We start from the raw sequence: 27,996 nt of genomic DNA on the forward strand, positions 1-27,996 counted from the left end.
TTTGACTTTTATAACTTTTATTAAATGTCTGTGAATAAATATCTGAACTGCCTGCAACTAACATGAGCTGAAGCAGCATAAATATACACGAAGAAGAAACAGAACGACACCAAACACGATACATTCAGATTACTTCATCTCGGAGACCACTTGACGCAGGTTGGGATCACTTCATTTTCGTATTGCTAATTTTATCTTAAAATATCGATTTTTCCAGGTACAGTTTTGTGCTTCTTTTCAGTCACCTTTGACTTTTAAACAATATCAAATCAAGCTGAATGAACTGATCCCGACCTGAGGAACAAAAACGTTTCCCGCTGCGCTAAACTTGGATTGTGGATTGTTAATCTCGCAGACACGTTGATTGCCTGGTTCAGAAAACAACATCCACGCTACAAACAGACAAAACCTCTGGAGAAACTAAACATCTGCAGATTTTAAATAAAAAAACAACAGCAGCTCCTTCTGTTTCAGTGTTTTAAATCTCTTGTGGAAACAGATTACGTACAAACCATCATAATTCATGTGATACGTTACAGTCAACACGTTCTCTGCAGTAAAAGTCGCGATTTTTCAGAAAATATGATTTTAAAAAAGACAGGAGTGTTACAGCACGAGTGAAAGGAAGTGGTGCACTCAACATAGGAATATATTTTACTTTCTTAAAAGTGGCAGTGTTCAGTTAAAGAAGTGTTTTTATAGACTTTAACGTCAGGTCGGGACATTTTCAACACTCGGCTGCACATAAAACATAAAGATCAGACATTTTTCTGTCACATTTTGCTTTAAAAAAAAAAAACTACAAGTCCCAGAGAGCATTGCTGTTAAGAAACAACCAATCAGAGAGCTAAGCTGCATCATTCAGTCACATGGAAATATTCTGGACGTCTTGAGCGTACACACTTTCTCTCACATATTTAGCATCTTTGGAAACTTTGTGATCTCCACTAGAATTTATAATAAAGTTCGGTGGGTTTGAATAACGTTTGGCTGCACAGCTTGAGTTTGTAACAGACGATCTGTCGTGTTTTTCTATCGCCGAGTGACAGAATTCAGACTTTGCTTTCGGACGTTTACAGTAATTCGGCGGCTTCGTCTCTGCAGGAGGAAGCTGCTGTCGCTGCTGGCAGCGTCAAATAAGATGTTTAGAAAGTCTTTAAACAGTCAGGAGACAACAAACAACAAAATAAATAAAGATCAAAATAAAACTCCAGTTTTTTTGGGGGGTAAAAACAAACATTAGATAGCAAAACAAAGAGCCTTTAACTCATATCCCCCTTTAAAGGGTGAATATTTAACGCTTTGAATAAACACAAGTGTTTTAGTGAGATCTACCTCACACACCTCGTGCTGATCGACTACAGAACTACAACTGTACACCTGTACGTATTTACACTCATTTATCCTCATCTCAGGAACACACACACACACACACACACACACACACACACACACACACACACACACACTACATGAATGTACAGTTTATCTTAAATAGATAAATAAATATCACACACACACAAACACACCAAAGTGTTTGGGGGAAGATACATTCCTCCATGTTGTGACGAAGACGTGATGAAGGTTGTTTGTTTGTTTGTTTGTTTTAAAACCAGGGCACGAAACTGTCTGTAACACCTGCTCAAAAAAAAATTACACCTGCTACTTCCTGTTACAGCTTTTCAGAATAATAAAAAAAAACGATGATTTTTTTTAAAGTAAATAACAGAGTCCATCGACTTACCAAAATAAGCCTGCTGACAAAAATACAGAAGGAGAAATTAAATAAAAATATCTTCCCCACTCAAAGTACATACAGTAATATAATACAAAAACAACATCCAATAACACGAGGAGCTTTAACACTGGAGGGATGGCGGCTGCTCCGTGTTTAAGGAGACTGTTAAGTTTCATCTACGGGATTTTTTTTTAATACGACTTCCTGTCTGACCTTTCTGATTTAAGACGTTTTCTTTCTCCATCACAGCATCCCGTCCAGGTTCTTCTCTGCGTTCTGCTTGTCGTCGGTGGTGGTGGTTTCCTGAGGGCTGTACTGGGTGTGGTAATCGCGGAGGATGGTGACCACGTCGTGGTGGCCGAAGTGGACCGCTTCGTCCATCGGCGTGTTCCCCCACCTGCAGCAGAGGGAGCGGTCAGAACATACGCTGGCAGCCATGTTGGACGTCTGCTGCAACATTAAACTATTCATATAAAACACTGAATATGACTGGAAAACCAACCCAAACCAGTAGAACTGCAACTAAAGATCATTTTTATTATTAATTAATCTGTTTTTGATTGTGTACGTTTAATATTTCAGCCTATAAAATGTCAGAAAACAGAAACACAGCCGAAGGTGACGAAGATATTTAGTAGAAAACAGAGAACAGCAGCAAATAATCAACATTTGAGAAGCTGAAACCAGAGAACATGTTTGACATTTTGATTAATGACTTTTATCAGTTATCAAAATTGTTGATTATTTCCTGCGGATCAACCTTAGCACTACGAGTTAACACTGATGGTGCTGATATTCAGTGTTAACAGGAAAGGAAAACAAATATTGTCATTTCTGTTAACGGACAATAAGCGGATTTAGTTGAGACGTTCAAAGATTAAACGAGGTAACTGCGGACAGCGTGAATTACTAACGTCCCCAGAACTAAACTCAACTAGTGTTTGGTTAAGTATAATCCAGTCGTGTCACACAAACAATATGAACTGATTTCCAGCCGTCAGTCAGTCCGTTTCCTGGCTGTTTAACGTGTTACCTGTCTTTGGGAACTGGGTTGACTTTACAGGCCTCCAGCAGGAAGCGAACCACCTCAGCGTGTCCTGAAACACACACACACACACACACACATCATACATCAGCTCCGCAAACACACCGATCAACGCTGACGGCTTATCAATACATTAACAATGACCTCCTCAGTGTTTCACCTTCAGCAGCTGCCACATGCAGGGCCGTCCTGGAGTCGTAGTCCCTCTGCTCCATGTCCATGGAGGACAACGCGAACCTGGACGAATGACCGACAAACATTGCCTCAAGAAACTTAATATTAGTGCGATAACAAAAAATAGCTTCCTAGAATGAAGCAGAGACTTGACAGATGGAGGAAACACTCCTGATGCTAAAGGACACTGAACATGCTTTGACAAAATCGTTTTTTTGGAGTTCAGCAGACGAAAGAAAACACCAGCTGGTCCTTTTTTTAGTTTTGCAGATTTTAAAATCTGAACATTTTACCCCTTTTGAAGAAAGTAAAAACCGTAAAGAGTAAAGAGTTGGGTTACCTCCTCAGGGCGGAGACGTCTCCAGTGTAAGCAGCAAACAGCAGATTGATCACTGACTTCACCTGAAACACAACAACAAGCACGTTCGAGCCGAAGAAGAAGAAGAAGAGAGCTGATGAATTAGAAGAATCAGAAGAAGTTGTTGTTCTCTGCGTTTATGACGAAAATACAAACTCAAACAACATTTAAAGCCATAAATCTACAATTTCTCCAGCCAGATATTTACAAAATTTAAAAAAAAATGTATTATAAACTACCAGTGAGACACATATTAAGTTTTAAATGTGACACTGAAGGACATTTTAGGAATGAGGGAATAAAAATGAGTTCAGTTTTCGTTGGTGAGTGAACATTCAGTTATTTTCCACCAGATGGCGCCGTGGATTAAAATGCTACACAGCATCCAGGCCGCTGAGCACACAGTGGGAGGATGTGACGCAGACTGTCTGAAACATGTTTTACTGCCCGTTAAAGTGACGATTTAGACTAAAAATGAACCTCAACAAGAAGTGTAACAAGAGGAAAATAAGAGTACAGCAGGTGTGCATGTGCAGGAGGACGGACAGGAGCTGGGACTCACCCTCTGGTCTCCTCCCTCCCTGCGAGGATCCAGTTTCTTAGCAAAGTGTCTCAGGTTATCATAGTTGTGAAAGTTACAGAGGGAAACCAGGTCCTGAAAGAAGAGAACAACCTCAGCTTCACTTCGTACACAGTTACACGAATGCACCGCGTTCACGCGGGACAACACGAGTTACTGTCGGGTCGTTCGCTGAGACCAAGCCGACACACGCACATGACTGATGCTTTGCTTTACACCATTTCCACCGAACGTAAGGTCTCCGCAGCTCGCTGAGCTCGTTCAAGAGGTCAATCAAGCAGATTAACTGTCTGGTTCATCGTCTGCCTTCAGTTACAGATAATAAAACGCTCATGTTCTATCAAAGTACTTCCTACTCCAAGCGGAAGTACTACCTACTTTATAGTGTACTTTTTATTTTAAAGTTTTAATATAATATTCTATAAATTCTTCAAATATAAACAGAAAGATTTTGTATATTTGTTTATATTTGAAGAATTTATAGATTATATTGAAACCGTAAATCAATCAACACTGCCCTGTACAAAGCACAACTAAATACAATAAATGAAAACAGAAGAAAAACATGAAATTGTAGTACAGCATTGGTCAGTTACTGTATGATAAATAGCCCGAAATAAAATTACAGCTGAGACAATTCGTTGACTAAAACCAATCTGCAACTGATTAATTGTCCGGGTCATTTTTAAAAGCAGGAAAACGCCAAATGTTCTCTGCTTCCAAGCCTCAAACATAAACACTCGTTATCCTTCTCAGACTTAACAGACGGAGCATCTTTGGGCTTCGACTTCTGGTCCTGAAGACGCCACCCTGGGCTCCGGGGAACCAGTTTAGCCCCACCCTTACAGTTAGAACAAAAACGTATGGAGACGAAAGTTAAAGCGGGCGTTACCGTGCAGAACTGGATGCCTCTGACGCTGTTGCCCAGCTTGTCGAGTGGAGGAGACCAACACATGATGCCCATCACATTCGGAACAACCAGCAGAATCCCGCCAGCGACGCCGGATTTGGCCGGCAGACCGACCTGCAACCGAAGGAGGACGTGTAAGAAGAAGTCCAACGTGCTCAATGTTCAGAGAGGAGTAAGGCGTAAAGACACTGACGTGGAAAGCGAACTGTCCGGAGAAGTCGTACATGCCGCAGGAATGCATCAGACTCAGAGTGTTTCGCACCGCCTCGGGGCTCAGCACACGCTCTCCTGTGATTGGACAGAAGCCGCCGTTGGCCAGAGTCGCTGCCATGACGCTGGCGCTCTCGCACGTCACCTCGATGGAGCACAGCTGACGGAGAAGCACGTAATATTTATAATGATACATTCACACAGATAAAAACAAGTGATTTTTAGTTCGTATAAATTTCCACGGTGACTTCAGTCATGATCAGCTGCACAGCAAGAATCTTAGTTTGAAACACAGTTTTCATTATGAAATGGGACTATTGTGTTTAAGATCAAACTTAACATTTATCATATTAAATCCAATTTAAATACTGATTCCAACGTGATGACACTGAGGTGCTTCTGCAGCTTTAGCTTCTTGTTGCCGGTTTCTGGGTTCAAATAAATTAATCAATCAGCAACAAACTCGAACATTTAAACAGTTCGCCAGTTGAAGAAAATAAGACTTTTTTCCGCCCAATCAAACCTAAATTAGCGTAAGACTTCTTTCTTTGAATCCCAAATAATAAAACAAATGAAAGGCACTCGTGTTAGCTTCTATGAAACTCCAAGTCACGGGCTTCCAGGCTTTTAAAAGTGTTTTTCTGAGCTCCATTTACCTGAAAGTAGAAGTCGAGGATGGAGGTCATGTCTGTCCCCTCTGGAAAACACTGAAAAACAACAACATTGTCAACATTTAAACACTCGCAGCCTGTCTACCAACACATCTGCTGCTTCTCTTCAGCTAACTCTGGAATAAGGAATCACCATCGTCGCTCTAAGGGGCAGAATTACAGAGAAGAGAAAGTGGCTTCTCGCAGCTACAATTTTAATTTGTACACAGCAAATAAAAGGAGAATAAAACGTAAAATAGAGCTAACGGAAACGCATGAACTTTGCAAAAACAACATCAAAGACTTAAGTTGCAATAAAATGTATGTAAAGTGTATGACGACAGTTTTAATGGCTTGTCTTGACCAATTTTAGTTCACACTTTTATACAGGTGCAGTTCACCAAAAATGACCAATAAATGTGAATTATGCAACTTGTAATTCGGTAATGTGAGCTCAGAGAAAAATATAACAAAGTCTGCTTCAGAGAAACAAAACCAGCTGCTGCTCCGTGAGGAGGTTTCTTCAGCTCTCAGCTGAGGATGACCTTTGACCTTACCTTCTTCTCCTTCAGGTAGTAGCCGATGGCAAAGTTCCTGTCTCCAGACTCGCGCTCCGACTGGAAGCTGGGGCACACAGAGAGGGACGAGGTTTGTTCTTTAAACGCCGTGACTCAGCGCATGTTATATAAAACACAAACTCTCCCGACTGAGCGATTTCCTCTCCAGAGTTGCTGCGTGACCTCGAATTCAGCTCTGATACAGAACTGTCCTTCGCACCTCAAAGACTTCAGCTTTAAATACTCAATGTATATAATAAATCAATAAAACGTCTACGTGTTTTATCTGCGCGCAGTATATTTCTGTGCTGTTGTACTCACGTGGCGTTGCTGAAGCCAACGTACTCGTTTCCTGCCAGTTTGTTCATGAAGTTCATGACCTGCAGAGCAGAGCAGCAGGTTTAGGGTAAAGAATCCGCTAATAAACCAAATTAAAATAGATTTAAAAACACCTGCTTGCTATTTCCATCGTTCCCTTTTAAACCTGCAATAACTGATTATATTTTGGCTGAATCAGGGCAGCGGAAACAAGCTGTGAAGGCAACACTGACATGCTTAAGTTGAACTTGTTAGCAAACAGCTGCTGATTTCCACGTCCAGCAGTTACGGAGCAACATTATGATTCATTTGGAGTCGTGTTTGTGGCCACCTGAAGTCTCCGCCAGCTCCTGAGGGAAATATCTGGCTCTTTAGCTGCTAAATGCTCCACTGTGTTCACTCGCTCTGCGGTTTGCTGCAGAGCAGGTAGTGTACTGTGGCGTTTTACAGTATTTTTAATGAAAACAGCTGCGTGAGAACACAGACTGAATCAAAACAATGAAGTAGTGGGCCAGAAAATCTAAACACTGATCTGAAACTCGCTTTAAGGCTCTGTAGAGCCGAGAGGAACTGCAGGTTTGGTGATATAATACCCATGTGAACCATTGTTAAAATATAAAATATTGATTGAAGCCGCTTTAACGATGAATATCTAAAAAGTACCACATTTTTCCTCCTAGTTTTGTATGAAAAGCCCGTTTCCTTCCTGTCCCAGTCCACTGATCTGTTCCTCACGTAGCAACAATTTCCAATTTTAATTCCATTTAGAAATAATTGATTAATCATTTAAGTACATTTTTAAGTACCCCGCAAAAAAAAAAACCCACTAGTTATGGATTCTCAAATGTGAATATTAGCTGGTTTTCTTATCATCAATCGTCATTATGATAGTAAACTGAAGATCTTTAAGGTTTGAACTGCTGGTCAGACAAAAAAAACAATTTTTCACTTTTTCTGACATTTTATAAACCAAACAATTAATCGATTTATTAAGAAATTATTGTAAAATTCATCTATAACGAACATAATAATTAGCTGCAGCCCATTTGGACTTTTAAAGGGGACAGGAACAGTTTTGTACATTTGTAACTTCAGTTTGGAAACGGATGCATGTCTTTAACCACAACAAACACAGTAATACTCACGTAATCAAATTTTTCAGCATTGCTTGCCCCTTGCTGAAACACAAACACAACAATCACAGTATTAAAAATTGCATCTTACCATTTTAAACTGCACATCGAACTGCCACGGACACTAAAAGTTACCCATGTCATGACATTAGCTCTATTATGTATGATCCATATCTCTACGATATTAAACTACCACAGGAAAAACAGTGTAAGTTTACATCACTACTGTGTTTAAATTAAAAGCTGACTCAAACCAATCGATGAATTAAGATTAGAAGTGGGAGACTAGCTGGAGATGGAGGTGAAATAAAACAGTTAATCCACTCGGGGTTTCTGGTTTTGTAAAAGAACAGAAAAAACAATCACGGCAAGTTTATATTTTCAACAAGGTAACTACAGAGCGAAGTTAGATGCGGCGGATAGAGGTCTACAGGTGTGTTTATTGTACCGTGGCTGGCGAGTTAGTTTACTTTAAAGGTGCATTCACACTGCGAGCCGCATGATCAACAAGTCAATAGGCGTCTTAAAAGGGCCACTCCACCAGATTTCACACGTCAAAGTCAATTTACTGGTCATGTTGAGACTACTCAGCCTGTGAAAACAGTCGCGTGTCTCCTGTAGCTTCGTCAAGTCTGAGAAAATAACCCTGATGACGTCACTGTGACGTCACCAGGGTAACCTCGGCTTGGGCTCAGAGACTACGAATTTATAACGGAAAGCCCGCGTTACAAACTGGGGGAGTCGAGTTTAAAAGAAGTGGGATTTTACAAAGCAGAGATGCTATTTGTTGCATTGTGGGAAATGTAGTTTATATGAGCTTAACACGTGTTAAGGACTAAAAGTCAGAATATTTCGACCTCTGTCGCTTCAATTTTGACAATTGTTTTCTATCTGTGTCTTGTGATTCCCACAACTATAGCGAAGTGCAATACTAACTCTTTAATCAATAATTAGGTTTCTGCTCTTCAATTGTTTCACCACATGATCTGATCTGATTGGTTTTGTGAAATATACTGACTGGTGAGAAGATGATTTCATCCATTTAAACTTTAATTTGTTTGTCCGTTAGATGAAACCTCTATAAACCTCTATACTACGTAACGTTTTTAAAAGTATTAAAAAACAAGACAAGAGTCTACAGCCATGCTAGCTGCTATGTGAGTCTGTACTCAGGTGCTAACATCAGCATGCTAACATGCTTGCACTGAAAATGCTAATGCTAATACTGATGGGACTGTCATTAGTTTTGCAGGTATTTGTTCATAAACCAAAGTATTGAACAAAATGAAACTTTGACCTGATGATGGCGCCAGCTGAAAAGTCAGGAAATCACCACAGTTAGTCCAATTCATCCAGAGGGGAACATGAGTGGCTGAACTACATTTTTTTTGCCAATCCATCCAATAGTTGTTGAGATATTTCAGTCTGGACCAAAGTGGTGGACCGACCGTCCATCCATATATCCATCGTGCTAGCATGGCTAAAAATATTAGCCATGTGTTTAAAACTATCCAAGACAAGTACACAGATGTACTTGTCTTGGACCATTAAAGCTAGGTGATATGATTTAAATCAATATTATTATGTTAGGAAGAATATTTTCTGATATTAACATATATAATGATATGGCAAATGTACGCAAATTTACAGATAAAACAATGAAACTGACGTTTAATGCAACAAACAACAGTACGCTCTCCTGCTACAGATTTTATCAAGACAAGGATCTAAAAACGAATAAAACAAAAACAACTATGCGTGAAATAATTAATTTTGACATAAACGTAACAGGATTTTGTCTCTAAAAGACTTGTTTGCCATGTAGCTTGCAGTGTAAATTCACATTTTGGGTTTTATCTACTACTGCGGCCGACAGACAAAAACTGATTTTCTGGCGTAGGTTGACAAGAACAAAGACTTGAGCTAAGAAGGTCGCCAGTAACTCAAATAGATGTATCTGTACTGACTGCTAAATGTAATCTAAGGATGTAAAATTAAAATTAAAAACAAAGAGATCCTTCTCCGCATAAGAATGGAGTATGATATAAAACCAGTGTTTGAGTTGAGCCAGAGCTGTTTATAATCCAGAAGTATAAACAGTTTTGAAAAACGCAGGTGCAAAGTGTAAAAGCAACATTTAAAACACTCAAACAGCCACGTGAAGGCTAAAAGCTTTTCACAAATCCAGACAAAAAGAGGGGGAAAAATAATTAAAAAGGAAAAATTACCAACGTCATTGACCTGTTGCAGTGGTCATAATATCCCAAAGATCCTAATGCTGTAAAATATGCAACAACACATAAAACCACACAACGAGCCTTGAACATTGCAAATGAGTGTCTCTTAGGTGTAGATCTAGATTCAGAGGGGGCGGGGGGGCATGCACAGAACCTGGTTTTATCATTCGGATCAATGAATACGATAGATTCAACCTTCCGCTACAGAAATCTCAACAGTGATTGGTTGGGATTCAAAAAGGTTGACGGGAAAGCTGTTTTCATATCATTCAGTAATTCCCTGCTGTACTTTCTTGTTGCTGATAAATCAGATTATATTTAACCCTTTCCCTGGCCATCATTCGCATACGATCCGTATACACACAGCTGGTGTCATGTAAAATAAGAACAACAGCAGCTATAATGAGGTTTTCTTGTGTTTTAACACAAAAAGAGTTTCTCTTACAGCTGCATTATGTGCTCTAAGCCCATGTGCAGGCGATTTATCAATTAAAAGTGTCCAACGTTGAAATCTATTTGGCCAGTAAGGAATATAGCCGGTACGTTTGCAGCTAGCAAACTGTGACTGGTGGGCGGAGAAACTGTTTTATTGTGAGGTTTGGCTGCCTCTTAATATTTCCGTCTTGACAGTTAGTCTTAGTGATTGCAGATGTTTGTTTAGAGGCATATTAGAAGGATTTAAGGACGTGTTTCTGGTGAGTTATGTGGACACAGTGTGTGTTGCTCTCCTGGTTTACGTCCTGCGACACGCACCATAAAGTATTTACACTTCTAACAATGACATAAATAAACTGACAGCTGTTTTAGTTTTGGAAAAAAAAAACATAATCAAACAGTCCACAGAGGTCTTTTTGTTTCCTAAAGAGCAAGTCATTGGTTGTTAACGGTATAACAGAATTTTATAGTTTATTATTTTACCACAGACGGGGGTATTGTACATGAACACAACATTTAGTCTTTCACTATATTTGAATTTATCATAAATTCAGATGATGACAAGTTAATATTTTCTGTTTTTTACTCACAGAAATGTGCAAAAATGTAAAGATTTTCCCATTCAATACGTCTACATGGAAACAATCAGCACCCAAAGCAAACACTATGCACTGTGGTCAATACTGAACGGTGCTTAAAACAATCTAAAACATTTCTATTCGATGTTGTGAACGCACTGCAGAGAGAGGCAAGCAGTATCTGATGATCCCCATCCAGGCAACACACAAGGGAGAGTTGTAACCCTTCCTGTGGTCGAGCTCTCGCTGGAGAAATGTGAAGGTGTAATTAAACTGCTCGTCAGTCTCCCCTCGTGACCCTCGCTGGCCGCTCGAGGAGCGACGGGTCAGAGTCACGGGGAGTTTTAATTGTTAATGTGAGTCTTTAAATCAGCAGGTGGTGTTCTTGCGTTTCCGACAGCGTCCTGTCTGAAGGTGTTTAATGAAACATTCGGGTGGCGGAGCGGTTTCTCTGATTAAAGCTGGTAACGTGGCTGAGCTGACCTGACCGTCTCCATCTCCGCCCGCTGTAAACTGTGTGTGTGCGTAGGATATCTGAGCGGCGCTGCTTTCAACCAAATCCCCTTTCAGCGTGATTATCTATAACCTTAATCTCCCTGTATACAGTAATCTGGCGGAAACACGTTCTCCAGACGATTATAATGCCGTTTCATGCACTTCCGCTTCGGATACAACTTTGACGGACTTTCTAGTTGCAGAAACTGAAAACAAAACCCCTCAAAATCTACATTTTAAAGATGTAAAATGACCAATTTCAGGATTTTTCTGAAACAAACTCTTAAATCACCTACAGTATTCTCACAAAATGACATCATCATTTATTATCCCAATTTATTCTTTTGTATTTGAGCTGATCAGTTTCCAAAATAAATGTACTTAATAATTTATGATGGCGAATGTAAACGCAGCTTACCTTAATGAGGGAGGTACAGACGATAGCACCGGCATTAACCATGGGGTTGTGTGGTTTATCTGTAGGAGAGAAAACAAATGTTTGTCAGCAAAGACACAGTATAAATGTTTAAATATAGATGTTTTTTGCCTTTTTCTGATATGTGAAAGAGGAGAGCGACAACAGACTGGATAACCAGCAACTTAAAATGAACAAAAATGACATAAATTTATAAAAAAATACATTAAAAAAGGGACATTCAGGAACATTTTTATGCCGGAAGTCAAAACACAGCTGAATAATCAACATAACGAGGTAGGTAACAACACAATATCACAAATACACCACTTCCCCTCTGTGTTTTAATCTTCTTATGCAACAGGCCAGGATGTTTAGAAAAAAATGACATCGAAAAGTAAACAGCTGCCAGCGTGTCCTTTGCTCTGTTAGATAACAACAAACGGAGGAAGCCTGGAAACTTTCTCACACCAGATTCCATTCAAAAAACACACAAAAACTGTTTTTACAGAACCTGACGTCTGGACTTGACGTAATGTCTGCTGAACATTTTCACACATAGGAAACTGACAACATTCATTTATTAAAGATGCTGAAGGGCGATAATCAAGTTTGCACAATATCTCTACCTTATAAACTGGATTATTAAACTATTCCACATAATTATATCACAATGATAAAACGGAGCATGGCACTGTGTACCTGATATGGTGGTCTTTAGTCTTTCTCCCATGAAAAAATACATTTTTCAGCACATAACAGTTTTCCCAGTGATTTTTCGGTGATTTAAATGAAATTTGCAAACATATAAACAGCTGATAAGTTTGCTTTATCCAGTGATTTCCAAACCAGTGTTAATTTGCTGTGATGAACTGGTTCGAATGCAGGCAGCAGAGACAAAAAATATCTAAATATCTATATAGTATTGTTTTGTTCTGTTAAGCACAGAGCCTAGTGTTCGATACACTGTATATTTCACATTTTATTTACCATTCATCATTAAACCCTCTGAGAAAATGGAACCACGGTAATCTAGTAGTTATACAATTAGGGTTGGGCGCTGTATATCTCTCGCGAAATATCTGGGCCAACAAAGACGGGAGATACAGTTGTCATCAATAAAGCATCTAGAGAACACCAGGAATTAGACTCGACCCATCCCTGAAACAAACAGCGAGCCGCCCAGAGATTTTTCTTGCGTTAGACAGATCACACACGCTGCCAACCTGCACAGTCGAAAATGAGGGATTTTAACTCGTTTAACTCTAAGAGCTGTAAAGACGTCACACTGTGGCATTTGTAGATGTTTACTGACAAGATTGAAGCTTGTGATTATTTTTTGTAATATTTATTTATTTAAATGGATTTTCTGTGTATAACAATCCTTGGTCTTTTCAGGCTCTGAATTAGTGGTTGACCGATATTGGTTTTTCAATAACCGATGCCGATATTTAGAGAGCAGGGCGGCTGATGCAGATATCAAAACAAAGAAAAGTCAAGTATAATTCCATTATTTAATGCACATTACAATCTAATATATATGTCTATCTTAGCAGTAACATGTTGTTTTTGATGGAATTTTTATTAATTAGTGAAATAGATAAATACATAGGGTTATGCTGTAGATTTGACAGGTATTTAAAGGAGAGCGGGGTAAAGTAACATAACATATATTTAACGCTAGTCAGTAACGGTTTTAGATTAGATTCGCTGTCATTTAGGACGGGAGAAACGTGTCAACGTTTAGAAAAGACGATGTTGACTGAGGAAACATTTACAGCAGGATGCATGAGAGTTAAAACTCACGGGGTGTGTGTGTGTGTGTGTGTGTGTGTGTGCGTGTGTGTGTGTGCTAACATCGTTCCACAGCAGCCACACTGACAAGGCTGCATGCCGATTATCTCAAAACGCCAGATAATCGGCCTTCATCACGACTCTGCGTCTCCTACTGTGGAAGCTCAACAGAAATAGTGACTTTGCGATAAATATCAATATCAACTCAAAGTTTCTGCCATATCGCTCGGCCCTATATTCTGAAATAATCTCTATTGCTTGCATGCTCCGACCTCCTGCATGTCTTTGGCTAAACAGACAGAGCCTCGTTGTCTCTGCTCTTTCTGCTGCTCGGCCCTGGCTGGCTTTATAACGCCACGTGCCGGCAGCTTGTTGGATCTCCAGGTTATTAAGTATATTCTATACACTGACCGCCCTGTTTTATTCTGCTGTGGTGCTGCAACCTCTCATTAACAATTTATTACGGTTCCATGGCAACCGGGCTTCAAGACGGCTCCTCGTACAGCGAGTGCGTGAGCCTGGAGAGAAAGTTCACAGCTGGCTGAGTCACGATGCAAACGCAGAGGAGAGGCGAGTGTATGTGATCGGGTACGGACGGATTGCTTCCTCACCCTCCTCGTTCAGGAAGAGCTTGTTGAATCGCAGGCCGCTGGGCTCTTTGCCGATGAAGCGGTGTACGTACTCGGTGCCGTGGTCGTGAACGGCGATGGCGTATTTCAGCGGCTTAACGCAAGACTGCAGACAGAAAGGAACCTTGGTGTCGCCGACTGTGTGCCTGAGGAAGAGACATACAGACAGACATTTCTGACATCCGCTTGAGAATTTTAGGTTATTCTAATCACTCGACATTGCATACAAGTGAACATGGAAAAAACAGCAGCCATATAGCTTTAATAAACAACTTTAATTGTACCTCTGTCCATCGACGGTGCACAGGGCGACGGCCCACAGGTCTGGGCTGAAGCGAGCGAGCTGGGGAATGTAGTCGGCCACCTACAGCATCACATAACACACGAAATGATAAAAACAGACATATTTACAGTCAGGAATATCACTTGTTTATATGGCAGCGGTTGCACAAATAGTTCCAGATATTGCCAGTGACTGTAAAGGTTACACAAGCAGGTTGTAGCAGCAGATTAAAGCCCGAGTGTGCAGACTGCCAGATCGTCTCTGTATATAATTTTATCTCCGCATCAGCCTGCCCAGCAGCCCTCACTCACCTGCCCTCCAGACATGTTTTTGGCGTTGTCATAGAGCTCGTCGATGTGTGCGGAGAAAGACTGGAAATCTGGGATGACAAACTTCTTCCTGAAGGCCTGGGTGAGCAGAACGATGTTGCTCTGGACACATCTAAGACAGGAGACAAGAGTTTAGGCCTCCAGTTGGCCTACAGGCATGACTCAGGGGAGCGGTCCTGTCCTGGTGAAGCGTTTGTGTTAACCTACTTGGGACATCAGATGAATGTTTCCTGTTGCGAGAACATATATTCAGGTTTTTAGCCAAAGAAAATGAGCACAAAATGAAACCTTAAACCTAGACCTGAAGATAGAGATGCTGATACTGGGAAGAGTTTACTCATCGAGTGTCATCTGGCCTCCTGGTTACCATGGAAAGAAAACAGTTGACTGAGTTCTGTCTCTTGACTGCTCTGGAGAGGTGATTATTTACACTGTGGCTCACTTGTTTGATGGTTAAATGCCTGACAAAGCTTAAAGTTAAGCCTTTGCATAAAGCTAATCATCACACTGGCTTCAGACTTCTTCGGTGTCATAACTAGCTGAACTGGTCCAATTCTTCACACACCAGCTGCCACAGTGAGACATCAGCTGCTGGACTTAAACATCATGTAATTAGCCGTGTTTTCTGGTTCAGTGCCTTTATTTCCAGGCTAAAATCTCCTCTTCCGCACCTCTGTTTAACCAAACTGAATCCTTAGATTTCCACAGCGCATTGTGCTGATCTTCCACTGCAATGATTTTTCTTGGTTTCTCAATGGCATGCGGTGAGAATAAACTATCAGCATTTCTCCCAAATGTTATCAGGGCTTCCAGATTTTGTCCTGATCCTTTTCATTTGAGCGATTAAGGACTACAGGCGGTGAGGTAGTAGCAGAGAGATTTGTGGCTCAGCTATCTCACTGCATCGAACCCTGTCTAATCCCTGTAGCATGGGATCCCCGCAGAGAAAACACACGCTACACTCCTCCGCCCGCTCCCGTGCGTCCCTCCGTGAGGTTGGGCTCTATAAATAAGCCCGGGGAGCGGCTGTGGTGGATCCCAGCCAGGAGCGGCAGCGCTGGGGTCTGTTCGCTGAGGATTCAGCTCCCTGGTGAGCCGTCATATGCCCCGACTCGCAACGCTGCCACTTCCCAAGCTGTCACCCAATTCTGTCTCAGCATCGTTTCCTCTGGGGGGGGGGGGGTCAAACAGCAGTGGTGCTACTGTATGGGGGGGGTTAATGTTATTTTATTCCACACCCATCCTTGTTTTGTTTCCAGTTGTGGTTTTACAGCAGCTTGTGGGGCTAAAAATATTCTTTGATTACTATATAAATATGATTAATACTGACGCTACTTGTCTTAGTGTTATAAAAACTTACATTTCATTTAATTACGGTGATTTCTGAAATGTAATATTTCCCGACTCTTGTCTTTATGTCTGTATTTAAAAGGGAACTCCACTGATTTTATACATTAAAGTCTGTTTACACGTCTTGAGGAGGACGACGTGCTCAAATCTCTGACCCAATTGTTGGCGGTCAAGTTGCATCGTGGGTAATGTAGGCGCCAGGTTTTGACGAGGATTTTTTTTGTCCATCGGGGGAGCAATGCTAAATAAGCGGAGTACTGTTTAAAAAATGGTTTTATAAGTTTCTTGGTTGACAAGAAGGAATGGATGTTTATTAATGTTTTAAGTTACAGTCAAAATGCTTCTTTGCCACCAGAGTCTGTAGTTTTATAATAATTATTTCACCACACGCTCACAATATAAACGATCTGACCCTTGATTTAGGTTAGTGAAAGGTCATTCTGTGGGCTGTGTTATATCATGTTTCATCTCCAGTGTGACTCACCCACAACTGTATAATGTTAAACAGTCTCTTTAATCAGTTCTATCACAAACGCCACTGATCCATCTTCAAATATCTTTAGCAGATGTTTAAAATCATTACCAGATGTTAAGATGATGCAGTAAGTTTATGTGCTTTCATATATTACACAATTTCCCGTGTCCTAACATAGTTTCTGTTAACATTAACAAAGATGTCACATCATTCGAAATCATAGACTTCACCTCGTTAAACTGTTGGATGTGTATTTTTCCATGTTACGGTCTGAAGATGGCGGCGTTGTGTTTTCATACGAGAGAGCTTCTTGGAGTTTTATTAAACTGATCACATTTTGCTGTTTTTCAAGTCGTTGCTCTTGAATGAATCCAGACGGATGAAAACCTCCACAAGATGCCGATGACGTGCAAACTGAGGAGCGATGAATAATTAACGAGCGACCCTTTTCAGCTGCAGAGGACTCTGCCCAGCATTAATAATTCTTATGACAGACTGACGAAAGACTGATGCTGATAATAAAAGGTGGAACAGCAAGCAGGATATTACTTAAAGAGACCACCGGCTTCAGCTAACAAATAATTGCTATAACATACCACGTATTTTTAGGTCACAATAGAAGAAGTTTTGATTTGTCAGAAAGTTTCCAAGAGTCTTTATACCTTTGCAAAAATAACTTCCTGACACCTGCAAAATGTGTTGTTCTTATCTTGCCCATAAAAAAACGTTTTAACGACTGCAGGTTTTAGAACAATCTTCTCTCTCCTCTGGATCTTTCATTATATTTAAAGGCTTTAATTCAGAAAGTTCTTGGACTGCCAGCGTTGGCAGACACATTTATGGAATATAGAAACATTTTAAAAACTCTGCCGTTGCTGCTAATTTCCAAAAATAAATATATCTCTTTGGTTACAAAAATACAAGGTTCAATAAAAAAATAGGAAAACCTACTTTTTGAAGAGGTGTCGGTCCAGCGCGCCGTCAGAGGTCGTCTTCACGGTCACCTTCAGCATCTCCATACATTCTTTCAGCCGGGGGTCTCCTGTGCGAAGCCCTGTGGATTTAAGAGCCTACACAGAGAGAGAGAGGGAAGGCGGCTTAATGATTAAGACAGCCTGACAGCAAATCAATAAAGCTACGAGCCGTGAACTGAGAGTCCTGAAGAGCCTAACAAGAGGAGTCATCCGGCTCGTACTTCAACCAGGGAGAGATCTACAAGCAGCAACCATGATTCACTGCCTACCTGCTGTTAAATTATCTACACTCACATTTGTCTACTTGCTATAAATCCTACACTATAGGCCCGTTTTTGTTTTATATTTTTGTAAATCTTGCATAAAGTAGTTTTGATTTGAAACTAGGCATTTCAAACAGTGATCTTTCCTGCTCTGAGGACTCACTGTGGTGAATTTGTGAGCAGGGATTTTTTCCTGGCCCTCCGCGATGGTGTAGAAGAGCAGGTCCTCCAGACTGGGCAGGATGCCCGCCTTCCTTCTCCTGCGGGAAAGAAAAATAAAAACACACAGACATAAAAAGTGAGAAGCTGCACAGCGAGGCCCGCTGTGTTGGAAACGTGGAGGGGAACTGCGGCAGAGGGAGGAGAAAAAAAAGCTTTTTGACTGCAAGGAAAAGCAGTGAGTAATAACTGTAATACTGCACTGGAAAACATTAACTTACACTGACCTTAGTTCAGTATTAAAACCTGTGGAAAAGACTTGTACTGTATGTTCCTTTCCATAGGTTAATATGCTGCCATAAGGCCACTGTAATGTAAACTGTTAATTGTCTACTTTGCTAGAACACCAGCCAGAAATGTGTTTAAAAAGCCGATTAACATGTAAGCTAACCGAACAACTCACTACACAGTTTGTAAACCTTTTGACCCAGAATGAAACTCCCTTTGAGGAATGTATGATTGTGAATTGTGCATTTATTTATCTGGTTTTGGTTTGGGTAAATCCTGGGGGACAGCAGCAGCACAAACAGACCAGAAAAACAACAAATAACCCGGTCTGAGAAAGAAACTGACGCTGCCTTGCGGGCGTCTCAGTCCACGCTGTGTGTGGGGCAGCGGCGTCGGTGCTACTGCTGCAGCTGTGACGTGGAAGCTTGCCAAAGCTCTCGGCACATTAGTGCCGTGTTATTCAGCGGCTGGAAGCAGGCTGACAAACGCCCGCCAGCCTCCTACTAAATGACAGTACAGTCTGTGGTTGTTAAAAACCCTGAAATCACCTCCAAAGCAACAAGATCACAATGTCACCGGAAGGTCGAATTATTTCTCCCAGAGCTGAGTGAGCAGGGAAAGGTGAACCACGAGCATCTCCACAGCTGAACTTCTGACAGCCAATCAGATTTTAATACCTTATTTTTTCCTCTGATTTGTTCTCTGCTTTAGTTACAAGCACCTCAAATGTTATCATGTGAAAGACTTCTCGTACAAATGTCTCAGACGCAGGATTTGTTATTGATGCTTCCTGCTGGCACTGCTTTTGATTTCTGATTAGCAGTATTTGCTAGCTAGCCATGTTGGCTAGCTAGCAAAGTGATGCTAAGTGATGCTAAAATAGCAGAAACACTTTAGGTTTGTTCAACAAGCAGGTCTGGGTAATGTCGTTTGACTTTTTTCCAATATTGGTGTCACTACGATAACTGATACAGAAGCCTTTTGGCTGTCTTAGTTCAGGGAACATAAACATGTTTTATCCCTTTTTTAGCATTTAACAAAATATGCCAAAACTGTTGAAGGCATCTGTGTTAAATAAAAAAACGAGTCCTATGTTTAAACACGCTTACAAGCCTCTTATTGTCCACGATGGGCACTTTGCATGCAGTGAGCTGAACGGCTGCTTGCAGACTTTAACAAAGCTCAGACTCATATTTCACCCATACTTTTTTACATTTCCTTTGCAATAACTTGTTGTTCCCCATCACGATCGTTGAATTGAACAAACACTTAAAGTGTCTGATGAACTTTATTATCTAGCATTATGGTCTGGCTGGTTTTCTAAGCAGCTCTTCCACACCGACACAAGTCGTCTCTGGGAGGAAAGTTAGTAGCATGTCAGGAAGCAGACGGGGCGACCAGCTCACCGCAGGCTCTCTGCTATGATTCATATCAACACCAAATTGGATTTGTGCAAAGCTCCTGGGTGCCCCGGCGCACTCTGTCCTGCAATGCATCATGGGGCACTGGCCTGTGCGCTAGGAGAGGATGTCTGAAGGTAGAGCTTTAGTTGGCAGGTGGCTCCTCGCAGCAGCCAGCCAGATTTAAAGCTGAGTTTGCACCCTTGGAGACATGAGAGCAGAAATCTTCCGGTATGTAATTTCAGACTCAGCACTGACAGGGTTTCCTCTGGATTCACTCGGTAGCAGTGAGCTATCAGGAAATTGACATGACAACTGTAAAGAGCCAAATTTGCTCTTTGACAAGTCGGTGGATGTCGGGGTTTTCATACAAACTGTCAAACCATTTCTCTGCATAATTCTGATAAAACAGCAACAGCATTGGACGTAAATTTGGTCATTTTGAGATGCGTCAATGCTGCATTCAGCTGATTGCAGCTTTTCCTTTCTTGTGTTCAAGCAAGAGGAGCTTATTCTGTTTTTCTTACTGTCAACAAATCCCACCAAAACACCAAAACCAACGAATGTTAGTCCGTCCCTAAATACTGTCTGACTTCCTGTCTGTGGCTCTCAGCTCCGAGCCCACTGGCTCAAACACCTCACAAATATATAGTTAAATTTTTAAAAAGGCTCAGTAATTTCCTACAACAGCTTTCGGCAAATGTTACTCAAACAGCAGGAAATAGTGCTTCTGTTGGGGACTATTTCCAGCGGCGGATGAATCCACATGTGGTGCTGTAGTGAGTGTTTGGGGCAGCAGGACGGTGTGTGTGGGACTGAGTCAGAATAAACTACAGTGTGTGTGTTCATGGTGATGAAGCAACATGTCACCCAGTGCAGCAGAGCGGCTCGCTGATGTGTTTTAACAGTTTCTGGACGACGATGGAGCTCTGCGGCTCAGAGGAGGAAGATCAAGCTTACAGTTCTTGTTAGTACGATTGTTGGTTTTGGTCTTTTCATGGGATTTGTAGACAACAAGAAACATATATGAGTACTGCCAGCCTTATGCTTTAGAAAACAAGAACCACAATTGGTTTCAACCATAACTGGCTAAACCTAAAAACGTCTGGAGAATTAACATTTTTCCTGGACCGCGCCGCTGCAGAATAACACAGAGGAAACACTGGGACCAAGTCTTCGACCTGCCACTGAAGCGTCATTACGTATACTGACAGTTCCACTCAGAGTCGGAGGTCGGAAAATCGTAATTCCAGCCAAGGTGCGTTTTCTAGTTTCCAAGCTAGAAAAAACAAAACAGGAAACAAATATGGAAGTAAACAAAATCGATTCTTGGCGGGTTGCAACAGCCAGTGTCATGTATGAAACTGTAATTTATTAAACCACCTCCACGCTGTTACTTTACTATTGAAACTGCGTGGTGTGTTTTGAGGATTATATACTGTATATTAACAGTTGCTTGCTTTCTCCAAGTAGGAAATCTGAATTCCCGACTTTCCAACTCGTGCGTGGAACGCAGCATTATCCAAGGTAAAAATCGTCATCATGCACTCTGGATAATCATGTTGTTGCGTCCTTAAAGAACCTGCAACTTTTTCATTGATCGCTGGTGTGCTCTGACCTCATTAATGAGGGTCGATGCCTGCTGGTGAGGAAGGAATACACATCAGAATGTGTGTGTGTGTGTGTGTGTGTGTGTGTGTGTGTGTTTGGGGAGGGACGGAGGTGAGGTAGAAGGAAGGGGATTCAAGCGCAGCCGCCGGGAGGAGGTGAGGTCATTTCAAGGTAAAAGCGGTTTTCGGCTTTCTGCAGAAAACCTCTACATCTACTGGAAAACAGATTAAAAAAAAAAAAACACTAAAACTAAAATAAAAAATAGAAACATACTTACAAATGCAAAGCAAGCAGATCAACAACATGGAGAGAGTGCAGAGGGAATAATGCTGAATTAGTAACAGTGAACACATAAGCAGACCATTGCAACAATGAGCATTGATGTAAAACTGATAAGCAAACACATACTGATGCTATGACAAAAAACTAAATGTACACAAATATTAAGATAACACACTAAAATGTAAGTGCTGGTGAATGCTAGCATAATTCACAGCTGCAAGAAAAACAGATGAATTAATGGAAAGCATTAAAACTGTGTCGTAAATCACATTATTTAACGGATCAGAGAATCATAATATGCACTGAATCAACAGTAAGAAACAGTGGCACGTATAATTAGGTTATAATAATTAATCCGACTCGCTGCAGTAACATTAAAACGAAGGGGGAAAAACGTCCAAACAGGAAAGACTACACACTGAAACTAACTTAAACGCAGTGTCCGTGATTCGTTTCCTTAACTGGTGACTGATTTAAACCAGCCAGTGACGCCCTGTCACCCTTAAAGTACATATTAGACTGTGTATAAGTAACATTATTGTACAGTTAATGAGGCCTGTGAGAGACTGCACCTCTGGGAGCGTCATCACCACCGGGTTAGAGGCGAGCACTGGAACATCTGGACCAGTCTGGATCGCCTCATTAATCTACCTCAGCTGCTCTCATTAGCGCTCTAGCTTCCCTCCCCTGTATGTTTTTAAAGGTCAGCTGTTATGAAGCACACGCTGTTTGTCCAGAAAGGTGCAAACAACTCGCTGTACTGTGGATCCACGAAGGCTGTAGAGCTTTATCTCCATCATAGAGAAACTAGAGAGTGTCTGATATTAAGCTAATAGTCTCCAACCAGGCTACAGACAAAGATCTAGCTGACGAAGCTAGCAGTGGTTTGTCTGTAGATCAATTAGCAGCGCTCTCTGTCTTATGAAGTAAATTTGTTCTCAGGTTTGTTTTCATAACTGTAGAGATTTACTCCTCGTCTGTGGCAGTAAACACAACACGCTGAACTGTGCTACGTTCACAGCCCGGTAGACATTCGTGGCTAGCAAAAAGTAACTTAAATAGAATAAACACGCACGTCGCTATCCACGCTACGCCGCCCGCTGGTCCGACAATGCCAGCGTGGTCATATGCTATGCTAAGTATGTACACTAAGACATCTCTACGGCATCTCACACCAAAACAAGCTGGATGGATAAATAGCACCACAGGTAAGATTTTGAGGTGAACTGTCCCTTTAAGTTGAGGTCTGGATAGTCGTCTGTAGTATTTGTTTGACCCGTTCGATGGTGCTGGCTTCGCTGCCTCGCAGATGTCAGGACAAATTGATGTCGGGTGGAGGCAGACAGCGGAGCGGGAGCGCTGAGAGGCGGCGCTGCACAAATCAATCTGTGCGAGTGACTCATCTGCTCCTGGAGGCCCCGACAACTGCCGGGCAGCACGCCAGCATCCAGGCTTTGGTGCAAAAGCCGAGGAAAAGCGACGTGGGCAGGATAAGCTCCCCTGCGTTACAAACGTTTTTAACCCCTCATTAGCCGGAGCACAGCCTCAGGACCCTCATGACCAGACTGGAGTCGAGGCTGAACGCTGTCAGGACCCCCAGGACTTCAAAAACCCTGTCTTGGATATTATGTTTAACAGATTTATTCATGTTGTACTGGTCCGATTTACTGACTTACTTTACGTCTAGCACCAGAGCCTGGCGGGTGTCATCTTCTGTGCGATGAGTGAGTGACCGACATTATGTTTTTGATAAGTCGACAAGTAGTTTAGTCTATAAAATGTCACAAAATTTATGAAAAATGTCCCTGAGCCCATAATAATGTCTTTGCACGTCACACACTTCAATACAAATGTAACGTCCTTATCTCTACACTTTATTTTTATCTCAGTACCCTTATGATTACTATTTAGTGCATTTTATTCATTTTTTCCCATGCTTTATTTGTATATAGTAGATGTTCATAATGTATTTAATATTGTAGTTATTTAAAGTTACTTATCTGTGACACTTCCCTGTGTCTTACCTTCATTATCGATTCATCTGCCAGTTACTTTTTAGATTAATCGATAAATCACTTTGAAATGTCAGAGAATCACAGTTTCCAAGAGACCAAAGAGACGTCGTTAAATTACTTGTTTTGTCCAAACAACTGTTTAAAATCCAAAAGATACTCAATTGACTATCATAGAGGACTAATTAACCTGTATATATTCACATTTGAGCAGCTGGAACAAGTGATTTTTGGCAGTTTTGCTTAAAAAAAAAAAGACTTAAACAATTATTTGATCATCAAAATACTGGCTGGTGTGGTGGCTGCTTCAAACGTTAAAAGGAAGACAATCTATTATGTAGCATTAATTTCTGCGCAACATGGCGACAACTTAAAACAGCAGCCGAGTAACTGTCTGTTGATCGACTGCTTGCCGACCAACAGTCCAAAACCCAAATATATTCAATTTACTGTTGAAATAACACAGAGAAACGCAGCAAATCCTCTCTTTTAAGAATCTATAAATCAGAGAATATTTGACATTTTTGCTTGATAAATAACTCAAAGGAATAATCAATCATCAAAACAGTTGCCCACTAATTGAATAACTGTTTCAGCAGCAGACAAATACACATTATAATTTCTGAGAGCCCAAAGCAATGGCTTCAAATTGCTTTTTTTTTGACCAACTAACTGTCCAAAACCCAAATATTTTCTATTTACTACGATATAAAACAGAGAAAAGCAGCAAATCCTCACATTAGAGAAGCGGTAACCAGATATCGTTTGACATTTTTGATTGATAAACATGAACAACTGATTTTCAAACCTACCAGCTACCCAACATCACGTATCCAACCTTCCTCATTCAAGCCAAAAGACGAAATGCCTAAGCAGCGCTTCTTAACGTTAAACATTTCCGTGACCTTTTGTGTCCGTAGCCAAACGTCGTCTTCCTGCACGAAGCCTGTTGATGATTTCTCAAACACTAATCTTTACTGCGGATATTTAAACTGAAATTAGCCTCCAGGAGGGAAACAAGACGTTGCGGACAACCGGTCAGCTGAGCAAAGTGACTGCCTAAACATGGCCGACAGCTTAAGCAAAGCGTCTGTGAATGGAAGCAAATGGGACAACGTCGGCCTGCAGGTGCGATGAGCCGTTTTATTAACCAGCAAGAATATTAACAGAAAGAAAAACTATTACGTAGCCTTAACTTTCAGCTGACACGCCTGGCAAACATCTTTATTTGGACTTATTTCTTGAAATAAATAGCCGTTACTTTATTTAACGCCATGGCAAACTGGCTACTTCTGCACTGCCTTCATCTTCGTCATAAACACTGGCACGACTCGGCGTGTCTCTGCGCTTTAACAGCTGAAGTTAACACTAACATATCACCAAACGCAGCTTATTAAATTAGATAAAAGCCCGAAATCGAGCTGTGAGCGAAGTCCAGTAGATTCACTGGGTGATATCTGGGTTGAGGAAGACGAAGCAGGCCTTCGGCAGCATGCAGAGGCCTGAATCAACACTAATGTCTGCAGAGGGAAAGAGGAAGCATCGCATCACATTGCAGCCAGATTTACATCTCATTAAAATAACAGACTGGATGCTGCTGGCATACAAATGTAAGCACAGACCAACCAGGGCCCACGACACCGTCAATAATCTGTAGTACCCGTATGTGAAGTATTGGACATTTGGTTGCTTATAAATATTGAGATTCTTACAACCAAACTAGCTGTTAAGTAGGATTTTAAGCAAGTAAGAGCCCGATATAAGTCACTGATAAGTCGATCGACAGATTACACATTAATAATTATAATATATATATATTATTAATATTTTGATAATGGATAATGTCATTTTTCAGGAAAATACGCCAAATATTCTTTGGTTCCAGCTTCTCAAATGTGAGGATTTGATGCTTTTCGTTGTCTTATATGATAGTAAACAGGATATTTTGGGGGGGTTTGCACTGTTAGTTGGGTAAAATTAACAACCTGAAGATGCCATCTTTGGCTCTTGAAAACCATAATGGGCATTTTAAGGACAAACAAGAAAATAATACTTAAAAATTGCAGCCTTACACGCTATAAAAGTACTGAAAAATCATTATGAGTCAACAAATGGTGCACTGACTGGGACAGAATCAAGTTATCAGTTTGTTATTGCAGAATTTTTATTAACAGACTAGTTGTTTTAGTCACAATCATACTCATAAAAATACCATATATGTTCGTTAAAGCGTCACAAGTGCTAAAAGTTTCCGCTGTTTCACATAAAAATAAAGAAAATACTTGTGATTGCTAGTTAGAAATTTGAAGACGTCACTCTGGGTTCCAGTATTTACTATTTTTGACATTTTGAAGGCAACTATTTATTATTCATGTGATGGTTAGAGGCAGGTCAAGCACGAACCGACATCTGTACTTCAGTTTTCCAACAACAAATACCCCTCGTGATAAAATAATGATAGTTAAGAGGATGGCCAGTGCTCTGCTCCATCCCCTTTTAACCCTATTTATACTAAACTTCAGTGGTTTGGTTTATGTTTCTTCTTCTTCCCGGAGAGTTTGAAGGCAGAAGATGTTTCCGCAATGTAAAACATTTACGGCAAATAGCAGGTTTTGATGTCAGCCTCTGTAGAGTCAAAGAGCACCAACGTATAACAATGCACAGTGGGAGAAATCTGTCACAGAAAATTAATATTTTCTACGCTCCAGGAGCTAAAGGCAGTTTGGGATTTGTGTAAGTGGTGCGTATCCTACTGGGAAATGCAGAACGTCACTAACACTTGACATCAGTGGGTTTTAAGTGGAATCGGGGAGGCCTCATCAACCCGCGGTGGTGATGTTTTTGGTGTTTTTGGTCATTAAATGCTTTTAACCTGCATCCAATGTATCGCCAAGAGGACTCTCATCCTCACTTCGCTATCAGCACTCGCTAATTTCCCCTGTTGAACAATCACCTCTGTCAGACACACTCAATTACAGCCTTATCTGCTGGACTAACACTGCAAATAATCACTGAATACACTTAATGGTCTCTAATTAATTCAACTTCTTGTGCACGGCCATCCTCAGACATGTGTCTTGTTCATAAAGTGGACCAAAAAGACAGACACTGTTGGTGCTGAAGTTTGTAGCTGTTGGCGGATATTAGCTGACTGTACATTTCTGATTATCTAAATCATTTATTATATTAAAATCAAATTCACTGGTCTCAGCCTTGCAAATGCAGTTTCTTTATGTCTTTGTGAATGGGGTTTTTTTGGGGGGCTGTTGATAAAACTAGGCCTCTGGAAATTTCTAACACACATGTGCCATTTGTTATATTATGGATTTAATAACTAATGATCAATACATTACATAAATAATAAATAATTGCTGGCTGCCTTCCTAGATTCAATGATGACTGACCTTCATTAGACATTGAGCTGGTCTGTCTGCATGATGCATTATGTTGTGATTTTAGGTGTTGTAGTTATATTGTTATATACGGGTCATTCCGTACCGACCCCCGGGGTGAGCGTGGTGTCACCGGCCGCTTCTGGCCAGACAATCCCGGTTAGCTTAAACCCACACTACAGCCTTAGCTACCCATTAGCTGCCTGGCTAGTTCGTGATTTCAACGAAACGGCGTCTGAGCTAGCTAGTTAAGCTAACACAAATTAAGACATTTTCATCATACGGTAATATTACGAGCCATTCTTTAATTCGGCATCTATTATGTATGTAAATATTTAGTTATTTCAATAGAGAAGAAACTTTAAGGAACGGTTTCCCAAGTGGCATCGCAGTCTTCCATCGCGGATTATCGCTACGGTAAATTGTCAGTTTTTTCTATGGTGTTCGGCCTGCTGTGGAGCTAGCGGCTAACATCTGCTCGCACACCCGGGTTATCGCCACTCACTTATCTGCTGAAGCGTCCTTGGCGGCTTCATTGTGTCCGTCACCCTTGGAGCAAAAGCCTCTCACGCCGTGCCTTCTCCACCCGGCAAATGCCCTCCCTCTGCCCGGTGACCTCCCATCCAAACTAACGGTGCTGAGGCAGGCGGAGGTTGCAGGCGCCGCTTTAACACCAACTCTACCTGTCAACAGAGGCTTCAGCTGGGTTTGAAATAACTCTTTGAGCGCTACCGTTGACCGAAAATGTAACATTTCAATCCGTCGAGAAGAAGATCCGGATGGTGTAACTACCGTGAGGCCGTGTAAAGAAATCTGGAGAATTAAAGAGCTCAGTTTCTAATGGGAGTGTCGGCTTTCTCGGTCGAGTAACGGTTTTCCCGGTGACTCAACAACAGATCATTTTCCTCAGTGGGACACAACC

At 41.1% G+C, this 27,996-nt stretch overlaps 1 protein-coding gene across 5 annotated transcripts; it reads right to left on the reverse strand.

The window, feature by feature from the left end:
* Window positions 1-27,967, reverse strand: LOC122872335 (glutaminase kidney isoform, mitochondrial). 5 transcript variants are annotated; one of them, XR_006377080.1, is made up of 19 exons: window positions 27,580-27,967; window positions 18,094-18,190; window positions 17,645-17,763; window positions 14,851-14,980; window positions 14,541-14,620; window positions 14,239-14,402; window positions 11,837-11,895; window positions 7,686-7,718; window positions 6,544-6,602; window positions 6,223-6,289; window positions 5,672-5,722; window positions 4,999-5,175; window positions 4,788-4,919; window positions 3,878-3,970; window positions 3,298-3,359; window positions 2,944-3,020; window positions 2,772-2,835; window positions 1,923-2,135; window positions 1-1,853 (listed from the first exon to the last, which is right to left on the reverse strand). XR_006377080.1 is itself a non-coding variant. In XM_044188443.1 (18 exons), exons 1-18 carry the CDS (start codon window positions 27,825-27,827, stop codon window positions 1,982-1,984), a joined length of 1,860 nt encoding a protein of 619 aa, XP_044044378.1. In that variant the 5' UTR covers window positions 27,828-27,967; the 3' UTR covers window positions 1-1,981. The 5 variants fall into 5 exon arrangements, 4 of the variants coding, with proteins under 4 accessions (XP_044044378.1, XP_044044377.1, XP_044044379.1 ...); XM_044188443.1 differs by having other exon boundaries at window positions 1-2,135; window positions 18,094-18,184; XM_044188442.1 differs by having other exon boundaries at window positions 1-2,135.
* Window positions 27,968-27,996: the final 29 nt, after the last annotated feature.

Source organism: Siniperca chuatsi, linkage group LG24 (assembly GCF_020085105.1).
Source record: "Siniperca chuatsi isolate FFG_IHB_CAS linkage group LG24, ASM2008510v1, whole genome shotgun sequence".
In the NCBI taxonomy this organism is placed as follows: Eukaryota; Metazoa; Chordata; class Actinopteri; order Centrarchiformes; family Sinipercidae; genus Siniperca; species Siniperca chuatsi.